The sequence below is a fragment of the Saccopteryx leptura genome, chromosome 8 (genome assembly GCF_036850995.1).
Source record: "Saccopteryx leptura isolate mSacLep1 chromosome 8, mSacLep1_pri_phased_curated, whole genome shotgun sequence".
Lineage (NCBI taxonomy): Eukaryota > Metazoa > Chordata > Mammalia > Chiroptera > Emballonuridae > Saccopteryx > Saccopteryx leptura.
In genome coordinates this window covers 69325007-69342483 of record NC_089510.1, presented here as the reverse complement: position 1 = coordinate 69342483, position 17477 = coordinate 69325007, and the positions used below count along the sequence as shown (strand labels likewise).

The 17477-nt window shown below is 49.2% G+C and overlaps 2 protein-coding genes across 10 annotated transcripts; one reads left to right on the top strand and one right to left on the bottom strand.

Annotated features, from left to right (window-relative positions):
* The first annotated feature begins 1252 nt into the window (after positions 1-1252).
* On the top strand, positions 1253-5654 carry POLR2H (RNA polymerase II, I and III subunit H). 2 transcript variants are annotated; one of them, XM_066347569.1, is made up of 5 exons: positions 1253-1500; positions 2611-2694; positions 2775-2868; positions 3534-3617; positions 5288-5654. In XM_066347569.1, the coding sequence occupies exons 2-5, from the start codon at positions 2646-2648 to the stop codon at positions 5403-5405; spliced, it is 345 nt and encodes a 114-aa protein (XP_066203666.1). In that variant the 5' UTR covers positions 1253-1500; positions 2611-2645; the 3' UTR covers positions 5406-5654. The 2 variants fall into 2 exon arrangements, with proteins under 2 accessions (XP_066203666.1, XP_066203665.1); XM_066347568.1 differs by having other exon boundaries at positions 1261-1491.
* Positions 5655-10026: 4372 nt separating this feature from the next.
* On the bottom strand, positions 10027-17158 carry THPO (thrombopoietin). 8 transcript variants are annotated; one of them, XM_066347686.1, is made up of 7 exons: positions 16982-17158; positions 15413-15458; positions 13889-14061; positions 13555-13682; positions 13223-13309; positions 11361-11528; positions 10027-11128 (listed from the first exon to the last, which is right to left on the bottom strand). In XM_066347686.1, exons 3-7 carry the CDS (start codon positions 13899-13901, stop codon positions 10457-10459), a joined length of 1068 nt encoding a protein of 355 aa, XP_066203783.1. In that variant the 5' UTR covers positions 13902-14061; positions 15413-15458; positions 16982-17158; the 3' UTR covers positions 10027-10456. The 8 variants fall into 8 exon arrangements, with proteins under 8 accessions (XP_066203783.1, XP_066203787.1, XP_066203786.1 ...); XM_066347690.1 differs by lacking the exon at positions 16982-17158 and having other exon boundaries at positions 10027-10931; positions 11048-11116; positions 15413-16237; XM_066347689.1 differs by lacking the exon at positions 16982-17158 and having other exon boundaries at positions 10027-10931; positions 11048-11128; positions 15413-16235.
* Between the last annotated feature and the right edge of the window lie 319 nt (positions 17159-17477).

Genomic DNA, 17477 nt, shown 5'->3' with positions numbered 1-17477 from the left:
CGGGAAGCAAAGCTGGGGGGACTCGGCGGGGCATATAGGTCCAGGGCGGGGGGCGATGCTCGGACCTAAGACCCTCGGTCTCTCTCATCCCCTCCCTTCCTCCTTTTTTTCGCGGCTCCCCCAGGGAGGTCCACCTGGAGCAACCTAGACTGCAAGGTGTGCGGGAAGGGGTAGGGGTGGAAGTGGGGAGGGAAAGAGTGAGGACCAAAGTTAAGAAGGTCTAGGTGCTGAAGAGTCCGCTCCTGAGAGGCGGATGGGGGTTGCGGCGCAGAGGTCGCTTCTTCCTGACGGGACCCAAGCAGGAACCCGTGTGACCACTGATGTCTTGCCGCCATGGGGAAATGACTCGGTGGGACTCTTGGTTCTCTATCAGTGTCTGGAGAAGGATAGAGGAGAGGGTGTGGTGAATACTGGGTGGATGGGCTGTGTCTGTGTCAGTGATAGTGTCAGGGGAGAGGCCAGTGCCAGGAGGTAGTACCAGGATAAGGGACATGCGGGAGGCAGAGGTGTGCCGCGGAGGAGGGGGCAGTGCCAGGATGAAGGGGCACATAGGAGATCAGTGTCCAGAGGGAGAGGATAGTGGAGGTGTAACGGGCAGTACCAAGCCGAACGGGCAGTGCTCAGAAAGGCAGTGTGATGAGGTCAATGCCAGGCTGTAGGGGCGGTGTGGGGAAAGAGAGCAGGGCTCAGGGGGAGAGGACAGGGGTGGGGAAGGTGCAGTACCAGGGAGGAGACAGTGAAGGCTTTCCTCTTTCCCATAGTGACATCATGGCAAATTCCCAAACTGAAAGGACCCAGCTCGGATAACACCCAGCAGGGCCGAGCTGGCCCGGGCCGGCCTTGGTGCCAGCTGGAGGGGCTGAGTACTGCGCCCTGAGGGCCAGCGCTCTGGGGGCGGGGTTCTGCTCCGCCCTTCCTCCGTGCGGACTGTGCCCTCGGCAGGCACGCGAATCTGCAGGGTAGGGCTAGGGCCGGGCGTCTCTGGGCCAAGGATCAAGGTCTCTTCCTGGCGTAGGCCCCCATGCATTACACTCCTACAGCTTTCTCGATAGGGACCCTGAAGAGGGCGCAGTAGAGCCTCAGCAGAGAAGAAACCGCGCCACCTCGGCGGGAGGAGGGGCCTAGCTATCGTGCTCCCGCCCTAGGGTGGGGTTAAATAAACCTGAGACCCGCCCTCAACACAGAAGTCTCTCGGAAGCAGTCGGTCGGGGCGGAAGTTAAAGAACCCCGAGAGCTAGGCAACGGAAGTTCCCGCTTTACTGCTTGTCCGTGCGCATGCGTTATTCTATTCCCTTGCTGCTGCTCTTCAGGCGCTACCTTTCCCTCTCCTCTCCCTTGCTCCACGCGGAAAAGTCCGTGTACCCCTACTCGTGGTTGCTCGCTCAGCCCCCCTGCGCTGCTCTCAAGGCTCTTGTACCATGGCAGGCATCCTGTTTGAGGATATTTTTGATGTGAAAGACATTGACCCGGAGGGCAAGAAGTTTGACCGAGGTAAGTAAGGTATGTAGAGGCGGTTTGAGGTAAGGGGTTAATTTGGTCCTTGGGGACACGCTCCTGTATCCTAGCCCCCCAACTCACGTGACCTGCCCCTACCGGCAGATTCTGATCTAGGGACCTCCCGCAGGAAACATTTTATAGATGAGAGAACGGAGACTCCGAGCTCTCCTTGGGTTCACACATGCTGTGCCCGGTATCTGATCGGCCTTTTCTCGTGGCACTAATAAACTCCTGGGCATCTTTCTGATCGCTACCCACCCGGTGCTGGGCGCTGCACTGTGCACCTTACACGCCTTGTCTTATTTCTTTCAAGAGTTTCCATGAGGTAGGTGGTGTCTTACCCATTTTTCTCTGAGAAGTAACTCACCAAAGGCTGCACAGCGAGTAATCCGATTGCAGAACCTACATACTCTGTTTTTTTTTATTTTTAAAATTGAGTTTATTAGGGTGACACTGGTTAACAAAACCATACAGGTTTCAAGTGTGCAACTCAACAAAATATCATCTGCATAGTGCATCGTGCATCCATCGCCTAAAGTAAAAAGTCTCTTCCACCTATATTCTTACATTGCTCTTAGAATCTTGATCTCTTTGTGAAGCCCTGTCTGAGTTAGAGTTGACTGTTTGGAATAATAACGAGTTGCACTTTATTATGCCATTGATCAATAATTGTTTCTCACTGATTTCTCACCTTTTGCCTGGAGACTGAGATGTTCTTCAAGACAAACACCAGTTCTTACATGTCCTAATAATCCCCTCAGCATAGCACTTGGCACAGAAAGACAAAACCTTTGGATGAATAAATAACTTGCCATAAGTCAGCTTGTTTCTTAATTACCCAGGCAGGCCTTACAATCTGGATATTATGTTGCCAGGGGACTTTGGTTCTTTTTTGGGGATTGTGCCCACTTGCCATAGTTTCATCTCCCCTCTCCTGCTTGCATGTCTGTTTCTGATTGAGCCTGCACTTCCGTGAGAGCAGATGAGAGGCCAGTGGAAGCAGACTGGGTTAGATTGAGTGTTCTAGTGCATACGGTCTCCCAAGGTGGGGGCTGCAGGGTTGACCTGGGTCAGGCAGTTAAACTCTGCGGCTCTTTCTCTGCTTCTTTCCAGTGTCTAGACTGCACTGTGAGAGTGAATCTTTCAAGATGGACCTCATATTAGATGTAAACATTCAGATTTACCCTGTAGACTTGGGTAAGTATTTAACACAGATAATAGCAGGAGACGTTTTGCCGTTTCAGCTCTTCAGCCTTAGATATTGCTGTTACTTTCAGGTGACAAGTTTCGATTGGTCATAGCCAGTACCTTATATGAAGATGGTACTCTGGATGATGGTGAATACAACCCCACAGATGATAGACCTTCCAGGTGAGGGGGTGGAGGAGGGAGTACTTGAGATACACCCAAGGACTAAGTAGTTAAGTGTATAGAAAGACCCTCAATTAATTTTTGGAATAAATGATTTATTAGCAGAATCTGAGGAGCCTTAAGGAAATTGCTGCACTTAAGAATTTAGCCTGACCTGTGGTGGCGCAGTGGAAAGAGCATCGACCTGGAAATGCTGAGGTCGCCGGTTCAAAACCCTGGGCTTGCCTGGTCAAGGCACATATGGGAGTTGATGCTTCCAGCTCCTCCCCCCTTCTCCCTCTCTGTCTCTGTCTCTCTCCTCTCTAAAAATGAATAAATAAAATAAAATAAAATAAAAGAATTTAAATAACCAGGTGTTTATCTAGATCAGTGATTGTGAGTTGTAGCTTTTTGATGGCTGAGGAAATGACCACTGAATGACCTAGGCTGTGTGGGCCTTGGCTCTTGGGAGGGAGTTTGGTGTGATGAGAGTTTGGAGCCTCACTGAGTTCAAATCTCAGCCCTACCACTCATTTGTTGAATACCCTCTCTCAGGACTAAATGACATTGTGTTTGGGAAATGCCTGTTGTTATCATGTTGGCACTTAGTTAGCAGTAATCACTTTTAAAGAATCTCTTATTATTGTTAACTACTTTTAAAAATAACTGCCACTGTTGTTCCACAGGGCTGACCAATTTGAGTACGTAATGTATGGGAAAGTGTACAGGATCGAGGGAGATGAAACTTCTACTGAAGCAGCAACACGTCTGTAAGGTCCTTGGTCTTGTGGGAACCCTTTCACCCTGCTCTGCCTGAGAATTTGGGCCATGCTTATGCCTCCTGTGCTGGGTCCCTCTTCCCAAGCAGCTCAGACCTAAGCGGGACCCAGAAAGAAACCTCTGGGAATAGTTGTTGTCAGTCTGAAATGTAGGCTGCTCACTTTGCCCTTTGTCAGGGCCTCGGCTCTGATGGTCCAAATGAGAAACTGGGTGATTGTGCTGTGTGCAGTGCAAAGGAAGGTTGCTTCCTCCGGAAATAAATTCAGCATTAAGTAATCAAACTGCTAGGGGTGTGTGTGTGTGTGTGTGTGTGTGTGTGTGTTGCTACTCTGCAGTCCAATCCCTAGTTCTTTGGTTTCCCTGCCCAGCTAGTTTTTCTTTTCTTTAAACTCTTATTAAAACAATTTGTGCCCTTTGTAAGAAATATGAAAAGCAGAGAAGTAATGTGAAGGAGGATAAAAAGTCCCCAATAACTATATCCAGAGGGAACCTTTTACAGAAACATTTTTGAATAATTTAAGTTCTTTTTCCTGTGTGCTTTTTTTCTTTGAGATCATGTTGTTTATTGACAGTGTTTTCTTCTGCTCTTTCTTGCTTAATGTTATGTAAAACATGTTTTCCCATGTCGGTTTAAAGTTTATCTTAGACATTTAAGTAGCTGTATAACATTCTAGTAAATGGATTTATTTTAATTGATTTGACCATTTCCTTTATTCTGGGCACGTATTATTTTCCACTTTTGCTATTATAAAGAACACTACCTTGTACATATCTGTGTATTCATCTTTGTCTCAATTTTGGTTCCTAATGACAAAACATTAGAAAGATGCCTTTTCCCTGGTTGGATAGTTCAGTTGGTTAGAGCGTTGTTCCAATACGTCAAGACTGTGGATTTGATCCCTGGTTAGGACACATACAAGAATCAAGGAATGAGCTTGATCAAGTGGTGGCACATGGATAGAGCATTGACCTGGGACACTGAGGACCCTGGTTTAAAACCCTGAGGTTGCTGGCCTGAGTATGGGTTCATCCAGCTTGAGTATGGGATCATAGACATAGTTGCTGGCTTGAACCCAAAGGTCCCTGACTTGAGCAAGAGATCACTGGCTTGGCTGTAAGCCCCCTCCCACCCCCGCCAGTCAAAGCACATATGAGAAGCAATCAGTGAACAACTACAAGTTGATGTTTCTGATCTATCTCCTTTCCTCTCTCTGTCTCTTGCTTAAAAAAAAAAAAAATCCGCCTGACCTGTGGTGGCGCAGTGGATAAAGCGTCGACCTGGAAATGCTGAGGTCGCCGGTTCGAAACCCTGGGCTTGCCTGGTCAAGGCACATATGGGAGTTGATGCTTCCAGCTCCTTCTCTCTGTCTCTCTCTCCTCTCTCTCCCTCTCTGTCTCTCTCTCTCTCCCTTTCTCTCTCCTCTCTAAAAATGAATAAATAAAATAAAAAAAAAGATAAAAAAATGTTTAAAAAAAAAATCCGCAATGAATGCATAAATGAGCAGAACAACAAATCAGTGTTTCTCTTACTCTTGCTTTCTCTTCCCACCTCTTTCCTCTCTCTCTTTATAAGATCAAATTTAAAAAAAAAAAAAGGTGTTTCTTTTTCTTAGGTTATACTGGAGAGCTTGCACTCATGGGACTGGCCCTTCTGTTTCAGCTCTGCCTACGTGTCCTACGGGGGCCTGCTCATGAGGCTGCAGGGCGATGCCAACAACCTGCACGGATTTGAAGTGGATTCCAGAGTTTACCTGCTGATGAAGAAGCTGGCCTTCTGAGCCACCTAGGGAGCCACCTGGCTGCTTAGTCACTCAGGTTATGGACATTTGTTCAAGTCTGAGCAGCAGTTGCTATTGTTCACCTGTGTGTGAGGGGCTGGCTCTCTGTCCACTGCGGGTGTATCTTTAGGTGCTCTGGACTCAATGGGAAACTGACTTGCCTGTGAAAGACCCAGTGGGGGAGTTTAAAACGAATTAGAAGTTGTTTTGTGTATGTGATTTTTTTAAATTAAACTTTGCTTTTTCAGACTTTTCCTCCCCTTACATTTTTTTTCCATTTAATTTAAAATCGTGTTTTCCAGTTTGCCTATGGTACATTATGTCTTTGGCCCTTAGCCAGATGATCACATGTCAATAAAGGATCTGTCCCAGCCTTTTGGTATCTGGGTTCAGGGTTTCTCAGTCTCCTGGCTGACTGTCCCCAACATCTGTCCTCCAGTGTCATTTTCTTTGTGAGAGAGGGTTGTGCTGTTGGCTCCTGGGGGCACTGCCGGCCTAGAAGATAACACCCATTGGCATAGAATTTTGAATCGGCAAGGAGCCCTGCTCAGGTCCTAACACTTTTAGTCTTTTTTTTTTTAAGATTATTATTTATTTATTTATTTACAGAGTCAGAGAGTCAGTGAGAGGGATAGACAGGGACAGACAGACAGGAACGGAGAGATGAGAAGCATCAATCATTAGTTTTTTGTTGCGCATTGCGACACTTTAGTTGTTCCTTGATTGCTTTCTCATATGTGCCTTGACCATGGGGCTACAGCAGACTGAGTAACCCCTTGCTTGAGCCAGCAACCTTGGGTCCAAGGTGGTGAGTTTTTGCTCTAACAGATGAGCCTGCGCTCAAGTTGGCAACCTCGGGTCTCGAACCCAGGTCCTCCGCATCCCAGTCCGACGCTCTATCCACTGCGCCACCGCCTGGTCAGGCCACTTTTAGTCTCTTAAGAAGGCAAAATCACATGGACTTGAATGAGTCACTTGTGTAGCTTGGAAATGTTCATCTTTTTTTTTTTACAAGGACAGAGAGAGAGTCAGAGAGAGGGATAGACAGGGACAGACAGGAATAGAGAGAGATGAGAAGTATCAATCATCAGTTTTTCGTTGTGAGACCTTAGTTGTTCATTGATTGCTTTCTCATATGTGCCTTGACCACGGGCCTTCAGCAGACCAAGTAACCCCTCGAGCCAGTGACCTTGGGTCCAAGCTGGTGAGCTTTTGCTCAAACCAGATGAGCCCATGATCAAGCTGGCGACCTCGGGGTCTCGAACCTGGGTCCTCTGCATCCCAGTTTGACGCTCTATCCACTGCGCCACTGCCTGGTCAGGCAATGTTCATCATTTTTATGGAAGCTTTGGGTAGAGGCTTTTAGACACAAGCATGAGACATGACTATGAAGACAATAGGAAAAGTGGATTTGGTGGCTATAGGAGCAGGCTGAGGAGCAAGCTCGCTGCTCAATATTCTAGTGGTGACCTGGAGGGGGAGGTTAAGTGGTGTTTCTTACCAATGACACTGAGCAGGGAGCTGCCACACAGATCAGTGAAGTGGACACGGCATTAGTACCAGTGAGGCTGGCAGTCCAGTGCCATCGACTGAGACGATGCAGCAGCCTGACTGCAGGCACGAACTTAAAACCTGGGGAAGAACACTGCTGAAGAGTTGGTGATGCATACAGGGACTCCAGCATAGGAACTGGCTCTTTAGCCTGGCGTTCAAGGTCTCTGGGAAAGTATACAGGACTCTGATTTCTCCTAAGACAGTGGTCCCCAACCCCCAGGCCGAACACTGGTACTGGTCCGTGGGCTATCTGGTACCGGTCCTCAGAGAAAGAGTAACTTACATTATTTTTGTTTTATTTATATTTAAGTCTGAACGATGTTTTATTTTTTTAAAATGACCAGATTCCCTCTGTTACATCTGTCTAAGACTCACTCTTGACACTTGTCTCCGTCACGTGACACATTTATCCGTTCCACCCTAAAGGCCAGTCCGTGAAAATATTTTCTGACATTAAACCGGTCCGTGGCCCAAATAAGGTTGGGAACCACTACCCTAAGAAGTTCAGGGTAACCAGAAAGGTTGAGTGTGTATTAAGCAGTTGTCTCTTTGATCTCTGGGTTTGCCAGGGGACCAGGTCCCCTGGTGGGATACCTGGGGTATCTTCTTTCCCCATCATTTTCAGGTCTTTACATGAGGTGTTAAGAGTATTTAGGGAAATAGGTTGAAGATGAATGGTTCCTGTAGGGGGGAGGTAAAGATGTTTCTTTTGCTTTAGTATGGGGGGAAGGGTGAGGAGGGAAATTAGAGATGCAGTGGGGGTTGGGATGAATTTTTATGGAATCCTAGAACCTTTCCATGGAGTCAAACATGGAGGGTAAGGGTGGATGGAGAAGGGTAATTTTAGGTTAGAGTGGGAGAAGCTAGTTACCAGTAATCGTCTGTGGGGTGGCATAGCAGACTGTCCTAGCTGCTCTGGGGTGGCAGAAGAAAGAACTGGCATACAGTTGAACAGAGATAGGAATGTTCTGGTTGTAAGTGTGTGTGTGTGTGTGTGTGTGTGTGTGTGTGTGTATGTGTGTGAAGGCAAGAAGAGAGAATGATTTGGGAATGGGTTAGATATTCAATACTATTCAATACAGGCAGATTAGTTAAGAGTGGAGAAGCCCATGAATAATTTACATTTGCCCCGGAGTAAGTCAAATGCTAATACTGGATGCCTGGAACTTTCTGGCTATACACTTTGCAGTTTTGCCATCTTTGTCTCATCTAACTGAGCTGAGAACCTCTAATTCTTTGTCTCTGGTCCCTTTGACATAACTGGTCCTAGGTGCTGCCTCTTTCATGTACCATAAAGAATTTCATTTGATTATTAGGTTTAATTTACCTTAGAACTGCAGTAAATTAAAATTTTCTACTTACTATTCCTTTGACTGCATCCTGGAATTTGTAGTGTAGATGAACCGATTCTTTCCCATGCAGAAACTGACACCATCCAAGATTTGGACAACACTTGTGAGATTTGTGCTTTTGTTGATTCCTTTTCCATGGCAACTGTTCTGTCTGTGATCAGGGAGAGGGTCACCTGCAGATGTCTAAATTGGTCACCCTACCAAGAGTTTTGGTTTTCTACTCAGAACTCTTTTAACTGTTGATATATTTATTCCCTTGGAAAATTTCTCCAATAAGTAGAATCATTGAATAATACATTGGGCAGAGCACCGCACCAGAGAGAGTATGGGCTGCAGACTAAGTCAGCCTGGGGTGTTTCTTCTTTTCCTGCTCACAGGCTGTGAAACCTTTGGGAACTTGTCTGGCTTCTCTGAGCCTCGGTTTTTTCATCTATAAAATGTGGATGATAATACTTACCTTAAAGAATCATGTGAGCCTTACAAAAGGTAATGGACATAAGATTCCTGGTACAGTGACTTTCATTCTGTTGTAGAATGCCGTTAGTGACCCTAGGGTATTCGCAGCAGTGTTTGGAACTCGGGTACTGGCTCCTCTACCTATGTGGGAGCCTTCCCTTTCCTTTCTGTGAGGAGGGGAGAGGGAAGACCTCCATTAGTTTTCTCTACAGGAGCCTTTGGAGGTAAGTGACCTTTGCAGTGGAGTTTTTGTTTGGGGTAATATAAACCTCTTCCAAAGCACTAAGATGGCATTTATTGGCAAAGCCCCAGAAGCCTGACTTCTTTTCTAGAGATCCCCTAACAGAGTTTATGGTGGTCACACAAGGTCGCTTTTTAGAGACTATTCACTTCTGGGAATGGGGAAATGAGCCTTCAACTTTTACTTGAGTTGTACTTGTCCTTCCTGCTGTGTGAGCCCCAGGAGACTGACTCCGGCCACTTCCTGCACTTCCCCCCGCCTCCACAGGAGGGAGGCAGGACCCCAAGCCTGGTGACGCTTCCTGCTGAGTGGCTGAAGCTGTCGCTGTTTGCTCAGCTGTCACATCCAGTTCTGGTCTAGACTGAAATGTCTGCACAGCCTTACCTGAGGTGTGAGGCACTCCTAGGCTTCCTGTTAGCTTTCCTTAATTTCCCTTTTATTTGGGGGGGGGGGGGAGGGGTAGAACTATTGCCCCCTGAGAAGAACATCTTTTTCTTTCCAGTTAGCTTTTGGGTACTTTCATTTGTTCTTTTTTTTTTTTTAATTTATTTTTTACAGAGACAGAGAGTGAGTCAGAGAGAGGGATAGACAGGGACAGACAGACAGGAACGGAGAGAGATGAGAAGCATCAATCATTAGTTTTTCATTGCACGTTGCAATACCTTAGTTGTTCATTGATTGATTTCTCATATGTGCCTTGACCGCGGGCCTTCAGCAGACTGAGTAACCCCTTGCTTAAGCCAGTGACCTTGGGTTCAAGCTGGTGAGCTTTTCCTCAAACCAGATGAGCCCGTGCTCAAGCTAGCGACCTCAGGGTCTCGAACTCGGGTCCTCTGCATCCCAGTCCAACGCTCTATCCACTGCGCCACCGCCTGGTCAGGCTCATTTGTTCTTATTTATACAGTTTTGTCTATAATGTAGGGAAAGTCTTTCTGGGAGACAACTTCTCATTCATTTCTCAAGAGTAAGGATCTCCTAAGAAAAGGAGATCAGAGTCCCATTGAGAATGATGGTGAAGGAAGTCAAGAGACTAACCTTAGTTCTGAGTAGAAAACCAAAGCTCGTTTTAAAGTTTTCTGACATAAGATTAGTCTCTACCTCTGTTCAGAGGCCAGGCCAGTCCAGGCCTTTGAGGAATTATCATATGAAAAAAGCCTAGAAAGAATTTGTAAGTTATAAATTTGTGCAGAAAATAGACCAAAGATAACTAGATGCTCTTGTGAATATTATTGATAGCTTAAAAAAATAGCTTCTGGTGTTTTAAACAGTTAAAAATGGTCCCCTTTTCTTTCCTGTGTATCCGCCTTCACCAGGGCTCCTGGTTCAGCGCTCTGGGTTGCAGATGAAAGCAGGAAGCCGGGTGCAGGTGCATTCGTCCCCCAGGGCCGTGCCTCTGGGTCGGAGAGTCACACGTGGGAGACAGTGCTGATGATGGCAGTGCCAGCACCTTACTCTCCCTGAGACAGGTTCTGGAAATGAGGGTGGGCTGCAACTGGAAGAGGACTGGGAGGGTTAGGCGTGATAGCCGAAGGGTCAGGACGAGGGAGCTGGAGCTGGAGCTGGACCGAGGGGCTGGGCCAGGCGGGTGAAGGAGAGAAGAGTGTGTGCTGTCCAGTGGGCGGAGGGGTTAGGGAAGGTGAATACCCAGGATGCAGGTTGAATGGCAGGGAGCCTGTGTCCGCAGTTCCTGGAGGAATTCTCAGGGCTCCCGGGACCCTGGGTGAGGGTCCAGGAAAGAGTCCATGAGTTCCATTTAAAGGTCTGTGTGTCCTGTTCAGGAGTCCAGGGATTTGGTCTATGGACCTGGAGGTTTGGTTCAGCAGACCAAGGATCTTGGCTCTGAATCCCTGCAGCCTCTTCGGAAGTCCAGAACCAGTAGTTTTGGCTGAGACACTGGAGTTTGTCTCCAACCATCCGGAAGTCCTGTTTGGAAGCTTGCTCAGTGTGTGGAATAGAGAGGTACTGCGTGGGACAGTTGTGGTGGGCAGGGCCCGCTTGGCACAGAGAGTGGGCCCTACGACATGCAGCAGGAAACGCACCTTTCCTCGGAGCAGCTGTTGGAAGCTCAGGAAGATGGCATTGGGATCTTTGTGAGCTGTGGTCCTGCCCTGTGGAGGAAGCTGAGGGCAGAGGATGGGCCTGAGGCCAGAGACCTGGGCCAGATATCATGCCTCCCTTGTCTATGTGAGAAGATAGGGTACCAGCACCCAGACCTTATGGCTGGGACAGAGCATTCCTTGCTAGGTCATCTCTTCTACCTCAAGATGCCTAGAATTCCTCTTCCCTCAGGTCTCCTAAGGAGACTGAGTCAGAAAAGGACACTTTCTATAGTTCCCTTGACTGGGGATTTACCTGGGTTCCAAGGAGGCCCTGCAGGGCCCCAAGGAGGAGGCGGACCTGTCCAGAAAGCTGTCCCAGTAGGGATGAGAGGCAAGTGGGTCCTAGCTGTCCCCGTGCTGCCATCACTCCCTCCAGCAGAAGGGTCGTCGCTCCCAGAACGTCCTGTGCCTTGATCTGCTCCTGGGAAAGAGATGGAAGAGAGAAGTGTGCTGCTTCAAAGGGCATGCTGCCGGCGGGCGGGGAGCCCGGAGGAGCAGCCAGCAGGATGAATCATAGAAGCCGAGAACTGGACAGGACCAAGGGCCCACCCAGCACAGGAATTCCTTCACAGTCTCCCGACAATTGGTCATCAGCCTCTGCTTGAATAACTCCAGTGTCCGGTAAGCCAGCCTGGTCTTACACTTAATTTCAGTCAGAAAAAGTCAGAAACGCTCTTTTCTTTTTTTCTTACATTATACTGAAATCTGAAATCTGCTTTTACCTCTTGGTTCTTGGGCTATACATCTTTCTGCTACAAAATCTTTGCATCATGTGATTCTTTTTAAATGTAATGTAGAGATGAGACCACAATCAACAGCATAAAGATAAAGGGCAGGGGCTTGTTGATAACTAGCAGAGCTGAAACTACAAGGGCTCCCTAGGACCTGCCCTTCCATAGCCCCGTCCCCCCGTCCCCCTCGAAGATCTGAGGGGAGAATGGGGTTCCAGGGATTTTGAGGGTAGAAGAGTTAACCTGCTACAAGTGCTTCCTCCCAGTAGGGTTCTGAGTCTCAGACTAAAACACTTCGTGCTATATACCACAAGACAGCCACTTCCTCCAACCTAATTTGACAGGCTGTTTTCTTTTTTTAAACCATTCCTCATAACATGTTTTCTAACCTCTTACTGTTTATATTGCTTCCTCCTGAACACATGCTATTTTAATAGGTCCCTCTGAATAAATTAGCATGTGTCTAGAGGAGGATGTCTAGTATTCAGTCAAGTATTTTTAAGTGTAGTCTACTAAGAATTTTATAGGAGTATTTCCACATTGTTGGTGCTAAACATCTAAAGCTGTCCATAATTGCCAGCTTTTTAAACAGCTGCTTCAATAATGTTGTTAAATGTGAAGTTTGCGGTCCACTCAAGCCTCTCAGATCTTTTTCATAGTAAAATCTCGGGTTAGAAGGCCCTGACCTGTGGTGACGCAGTGGATAAAGTTTCAACCTGGAATGCTGAGGTCGCCAGTTCAAAACCCTGGCTTGCCTGGTCAAGGCACATGAGAGTTAGTGCTCCCTGCTCCTCCCCCCCTTCTCTTTCTCTCTCATCTCTCAAATGAATAAACAAATAAATAAGAATTTTAAAAAAATCTAGGGTTAGAAGTTTATATGAGGGAAGCAGGGGCATTGTGGTCTGAAAGCTGGAATAGAACTTTACTCAATTACTTTACACATGTAGAATTTCTTTATGTATCTCTGGTGAATTTTACCATGTTTCGAACCTCACCTTTCAGTGATTTGAATCTTGATTCTGTCTTTCATTATTTTTGCTGTGGTTCCCAGCTTTGTGTCATCTGTAGATGACAGATCAGTCTTACGTCTTTATGTCAACTTAAGAAACTTGAATGGGAATAAGTCGAAGGCATGGCCCATGAGAGACTCCTATGCAGCTTTACATGGTGTTGAGTTTTGAATCTATTTAGCACATTGGAACTGTAAGCCATCATCTTGTCCAGAGGATATTATCATAGCAGAATGTAGATAGGGTTAGAGTGGCCAAGCTGAAGGTGAGATATTTTCAGGGAGCTCAGGAATTTTGAAGAATCCATGGGAAGCAGTAGGAAAGGGATGAAGACAGGACTGAGAGGAAACCATGGGGAGGGATGGCTCTCTTACCGTCTGGGTTTTCCATTTTCCCAGGCTAAAGTCCACAGCAGGCAGCAGGACAGGTGAGGACAAAGGGTTAATGTCTGGGCACTGGCTCTGTTAAAAAAGATTGGTAGGGAGGAGGAGAGAAGGAAGCTGAAACAGAGTGGGGACATGGTGACCCAGTGACCAGGATGGAGCTTTTAAAGGAGAGTTTGCAAATCTTCATCCTTGTCAAGTAGTGGTGATCAAAGACAATATTGGAAGAAGAATAATTGGATCAGGGAGTGACAGGAAGTGATGGGAGTGAGGGTATATTGCCAGTTAAATGGATAAAGGGGGCAGGGCTTGGGGATTCTCACCAGTCTGCTGTGAAGGACATGGGAATCACGCAGCAGTTTATTTAGGAGTCGTGGGTCACAGGCAGGAGGAGCTGGGTTGGACCAAGTTAGTCTTGCAGTCAGGAGAAGCATGACCATGAGGAGCAGTTCTTAGATGAGGAGAGGTGAGGTTGAAAGGGGTGGATAAGGAAGGTGAGGGTCAGGAATTCCCATTTAGGACCCAGACCTGAAATCCAGGGAATCTGCCACTCAGAGCCTTATTCCTGGGAAACTGGGTTACCTCCCCCCACTGTAGCACATCTCCTTACCCCCCCCCCTTCTGATTTGGTCCTCAGCCCCTCAAGTGTGTTCTTACCAGTCCGCTCCATGCCGGCCTGGCTGTCTGGTTAGAGTGGCTCCCTGTATGGGGCCTCTCCCCTGAATCCTTCCTGGGGCCATGGAGGCGGCTTGGGCTCTTATACTTCTGGGCAGAGTGGGGTGGGGCACGGCACAGGTGGGCCGAGGGAGGAAGAGAGTCTGGAATCTATCCTGCAAGTGACAGGAATAATGAATACTTATTCAAGTTTTAAGGAAGAGACTCTGGTTGGGGGAACAGCTGCTGGGAGGGCTTGTGATGCTGAGCAGCCTAGAACTGCTAAACCTCTGAGCGCTCCCATGTTTTCTTGTGATTGTAGCGTATGGTGTCTTCTCAGACACCTCAGCGTATGGTGTCAGGGTTTCTCAGTGAATCTGATATGGTGCCCCTGCCCCCAGCTGAGAGCAGCAGGACAGGATATGTACACACATACACATCTTAATTGGCCTCAAGTTCTGAGCAACCTTGGCTCTTTGCTTGGAGAAAATCTAGAATGGGGATAGAGAATGGAAGTATTGGGGCATAAGCCTGGAGAAGAGAAGGGGAAATGGGTTTAGGGCCAGGATGAGGAACTAGCAAACATGTACAATGTATTGAAGGATAACTTGGGGAATGGAGTTGAGGAGTGGAATTAAGCAAAACAAAACAAAACAAAGCAAAAAAAGGTCGGTGATTGAAAGATTAAGAGAAGGTGGTGTGGGAGAAATCAACCTCCCTTTTTTTTTCTTTTTACCCCCACACATAACGCCTCTTGGGAGTTTTTCTTTGCACTCCAAGTTCTGAAGTACTGGGTTTTCTAAGGCAGAGAGACAGACTAATGTTTCTGAGCCTTCTTGAGGCAAGTTGTCCAGGAATGGATACCTACTGAGAGCCGATGCCCACCTTCCATGGCACACCTTGCCTTGGCTGCCCACCGTGTCTGTTTCATTACCCTCACCTTCCTCCCTGCCCCCTCTTCAGACCCCTTCCGGTTCCTTCAGAGGGCCCCCCACATGGCTTCCTCCTTCTTTCACAAGTTGTGCAAAGAGGCCTGCACCTGATTCAATATTGGGATTTCCTGTAGGTCTGTCAACATGCACGAGCCCTCCTCCCATCACCCTCTCCTTGTGTCCTGGCTTGTCCGACTCAGCTTCCCAGCCCCTGGATTCAGAACCTTAAGCTAACGAGGAATGACTGGGTACGAATGGCTATTGAAGCTGTGTCCATCTTGGGGCTGTGTTTCCTAAGTCCTGATATACCTTCTTTCTCATTTTCTCGCTGAACCCACGTCCCCTTTCCTCAGTGCCAGCCAGCCAGGACTGTGCTGTATTCCACCAAGTCTGTGGTCAGTCTCTCAGAACCCAGCACCCCACCCCCTAGCCCGGCTCTGTCCTACTCCTCCCATTCTGGGAAGGCCATACTCTTCTTGACAAAGGTCAGTGCCTGTAGGTTCCAGTTTACCTGCCCCTCCCCCAGCTGACAGCCCAATTCCTCTTTTCTGTTTTTCCCACAGTCACTTAACTCCAAACCCTGCTTGCCACTCACCGGGTGGAAGAGGGTTCCAGGACCCACGTGTAGAGCAGGTAGCACTCTGGGGAGCAGATGGGTAGGAAAGTATGTGGCGTTGGGGCATAGCCCCTTCACGGCAGTGGGGTCACACGCCTGCCTGGGTCCGCTTCTGCCCAATCAGAGAGCAGGGAGCCACTAGACACTGGCAAGGGCCCCGGAAGTGACGCCTTCTCCTCCCACCCTCGCTGGACCTAGAGCCCCTGCCTGGGCCGTGGTTCATTAGTGGAGCCCAGCTCCTCCACCTGGAGGATCTGTCTCTTCCTAGGAAATGGGAAACCTGGTACCTGGCTGGAGAGGAGATGGGAGGGGAATTTTTTTTTTCCCAGGAGATATCTAGCCAGACATTTTTGTTTTCAATTTCTAGCTTGCTAAATTTCCTCTCCCTGGGTACCACACCTCCTGTTGCGATCCTGTAGGGCCCTTGCTTTCCTCTCCTATAGCGCCTAGCGGGTCGTGTCTTATACCCTGTTTTTGGAGTGGGAATGTAGGTTTTGCCTGTATTAGAGAATGGTCAATGTTATGAGGAAAGGGTTTGGACAGTGTGGAAGGACTGCGCAGTGAGGAGTGTGTGTGCTGGGCCCAGGTGCTCCTCTGCTGGGGCCCATTGGTTCAGACAGCTAAACCCACTATCTCTGCCTCTGTCCTCCTTTGCTTGCCTGTCTTTCTCCCTCTTCCATCTTCTACCATTCCACATGTGACCAGACATATAACCAGGTCCCTGTCTTAGGTAAGATAGCTGCTGAACCCCCTACCCCCACCCCCTGCAAATACCTCCTGCTGGCTTGGTCCTCTCTCTTCCTTTGTCTCTGGCTCTAGTTCTTTTGCTTTTCCCCTCAATCCCAGTCTCCCCACAGCCTGTCTCAGAGCCTCCTGGCCTGACCTTGTTCCCATCACCCCGCGAACCCGCAAGTTCTTCCTCAGGCTCTCTCCTGCTCCACCTCCCCAGGATGGGGCTGTCTGCTAAGAAGTATGGCCCAGATCCCAGAATTCTCCATTTCAGCCAGATGAGATGACTCCCAAGATTAGGAAGGAAGGTTCTGGGATGGCTGTGCTGGTGTGAGGATGGGAGGGGACAGGGAGGCAGTCATGACCAGGAAACTAAGACAGCTGAGGTGGGGTAGAGAGGCTGAGGCCCCTCGGTGAAGGAAAAGGGTGAGAAAACATGTCAGGCTGGGGACATGGTAGTGGGATGGGCCTGAGAACAGGTTAAACAGCAGGAAGGGAAACACTGTCACCAGACAGAAAGGACACAGTCTATTTCTGGCTAAGTTCCTGTCCTGGTGCACAGTAGAACGAGGAGAGACCTCGGGGAAGAGTCCGGAACACAGGCGAGGCAGTGAAAGTGGGTGATACGGGTTGAGAGGTGCTGTGAGCCCAGAGTCAGGGGGAGAGCAGTTGATGAGCCTTTCCAGCACGTTGTTATCCTTTAAGACAAGTCTTCATCCTCCCGCAGGAACCGAATCCGAGCTGGTGGCCGGCCCAGGCCTCAGGCCTACCCTTTGCCCCTCCCTGGCCCGGGGCTCTCATCCTGGGCCAGACACGCACCTCCTGCCTGGTCCAGCCATCCTGAGGACGCCAGCAGCTGGGGCGGAGGGGGGCTCTAGACCTGCCTCTCCTCCCCTCTTTGCGCCCCCTGGTCCCTCCCCTCCCACTACCCACTCTGCTCCCTCTTCCCCTTCAGCCCCTCCCTCCTCCCCTGCCCGGTCCCAGCCCCTCCCTCCCCTCCCCCACTCGCGATCCGGGCCGCGGCTGCTGGGCCGGACCCCCCGGGCTCAGCCCGGCCCCTCGCCGAGCCACCGCCGCCGCCGCCCCGTTTGCTGAGGAGGAGGCCCCCGGCTGGGGCGCGGAGCGCGCGACATAAAACGGGCCAGAGCCAGCGCCCAGGGCACTAGAGCCGCGCACGGCCCGGGTCAGCGCCCGACCGCCTGCGCTCCTGCCGGCCGCTCCGCCCGCCTCGCCCGGCGCTGACTCCCGGCTGCCCGGCGAGCCCCTCGCACTGCCCGGGCCCTGGCCCCGGCCCCCTCCCGCCGCACCGCCCCCG

Excerpts from the sequence above, each read along its gene's own strand:
- THPO (XM_066347686.1), bottom strand. Across the intron at positions 13,310-13,554 it reads ATGTCCTTCACAGCAGACTG|AGCCAGTGCCCAGACATTAA; the intron begins GTGAGAATCCCC and ends CTTTTTTAACAG. Across the intron at positions 11,529-13,222 it reads GAAAATGGAAAACCCAGACG|GAGCAGATCAAGGCACAGGA; the intron begins GTAAGAGAGCCA and ends TCTCTTTCCCAG.
- POLR2H (XM_066347568.1), top strand. The coding sequence starts at position 1,419 with ATGGCAGGCATCCTGTTTGAGGATATTTTTGATGTGAAAGACATTGAC. Across the intron at positions 2,695-2,774 it reads GATTTACCCTGTAGACTTGG|GTGACAAGTTTCGATTGGTC; the intron begins GTAAGTATTTAA and ends TGTTACTTTCAG. Across the intron at positions 3,618-5,287 it reads ACTGAAGCAGCAACACGTCT|CTCTGCCTACGTGTCCTACG; the intron begins GTAAGGTCCTTG and ends CTTCTGTTTCAG.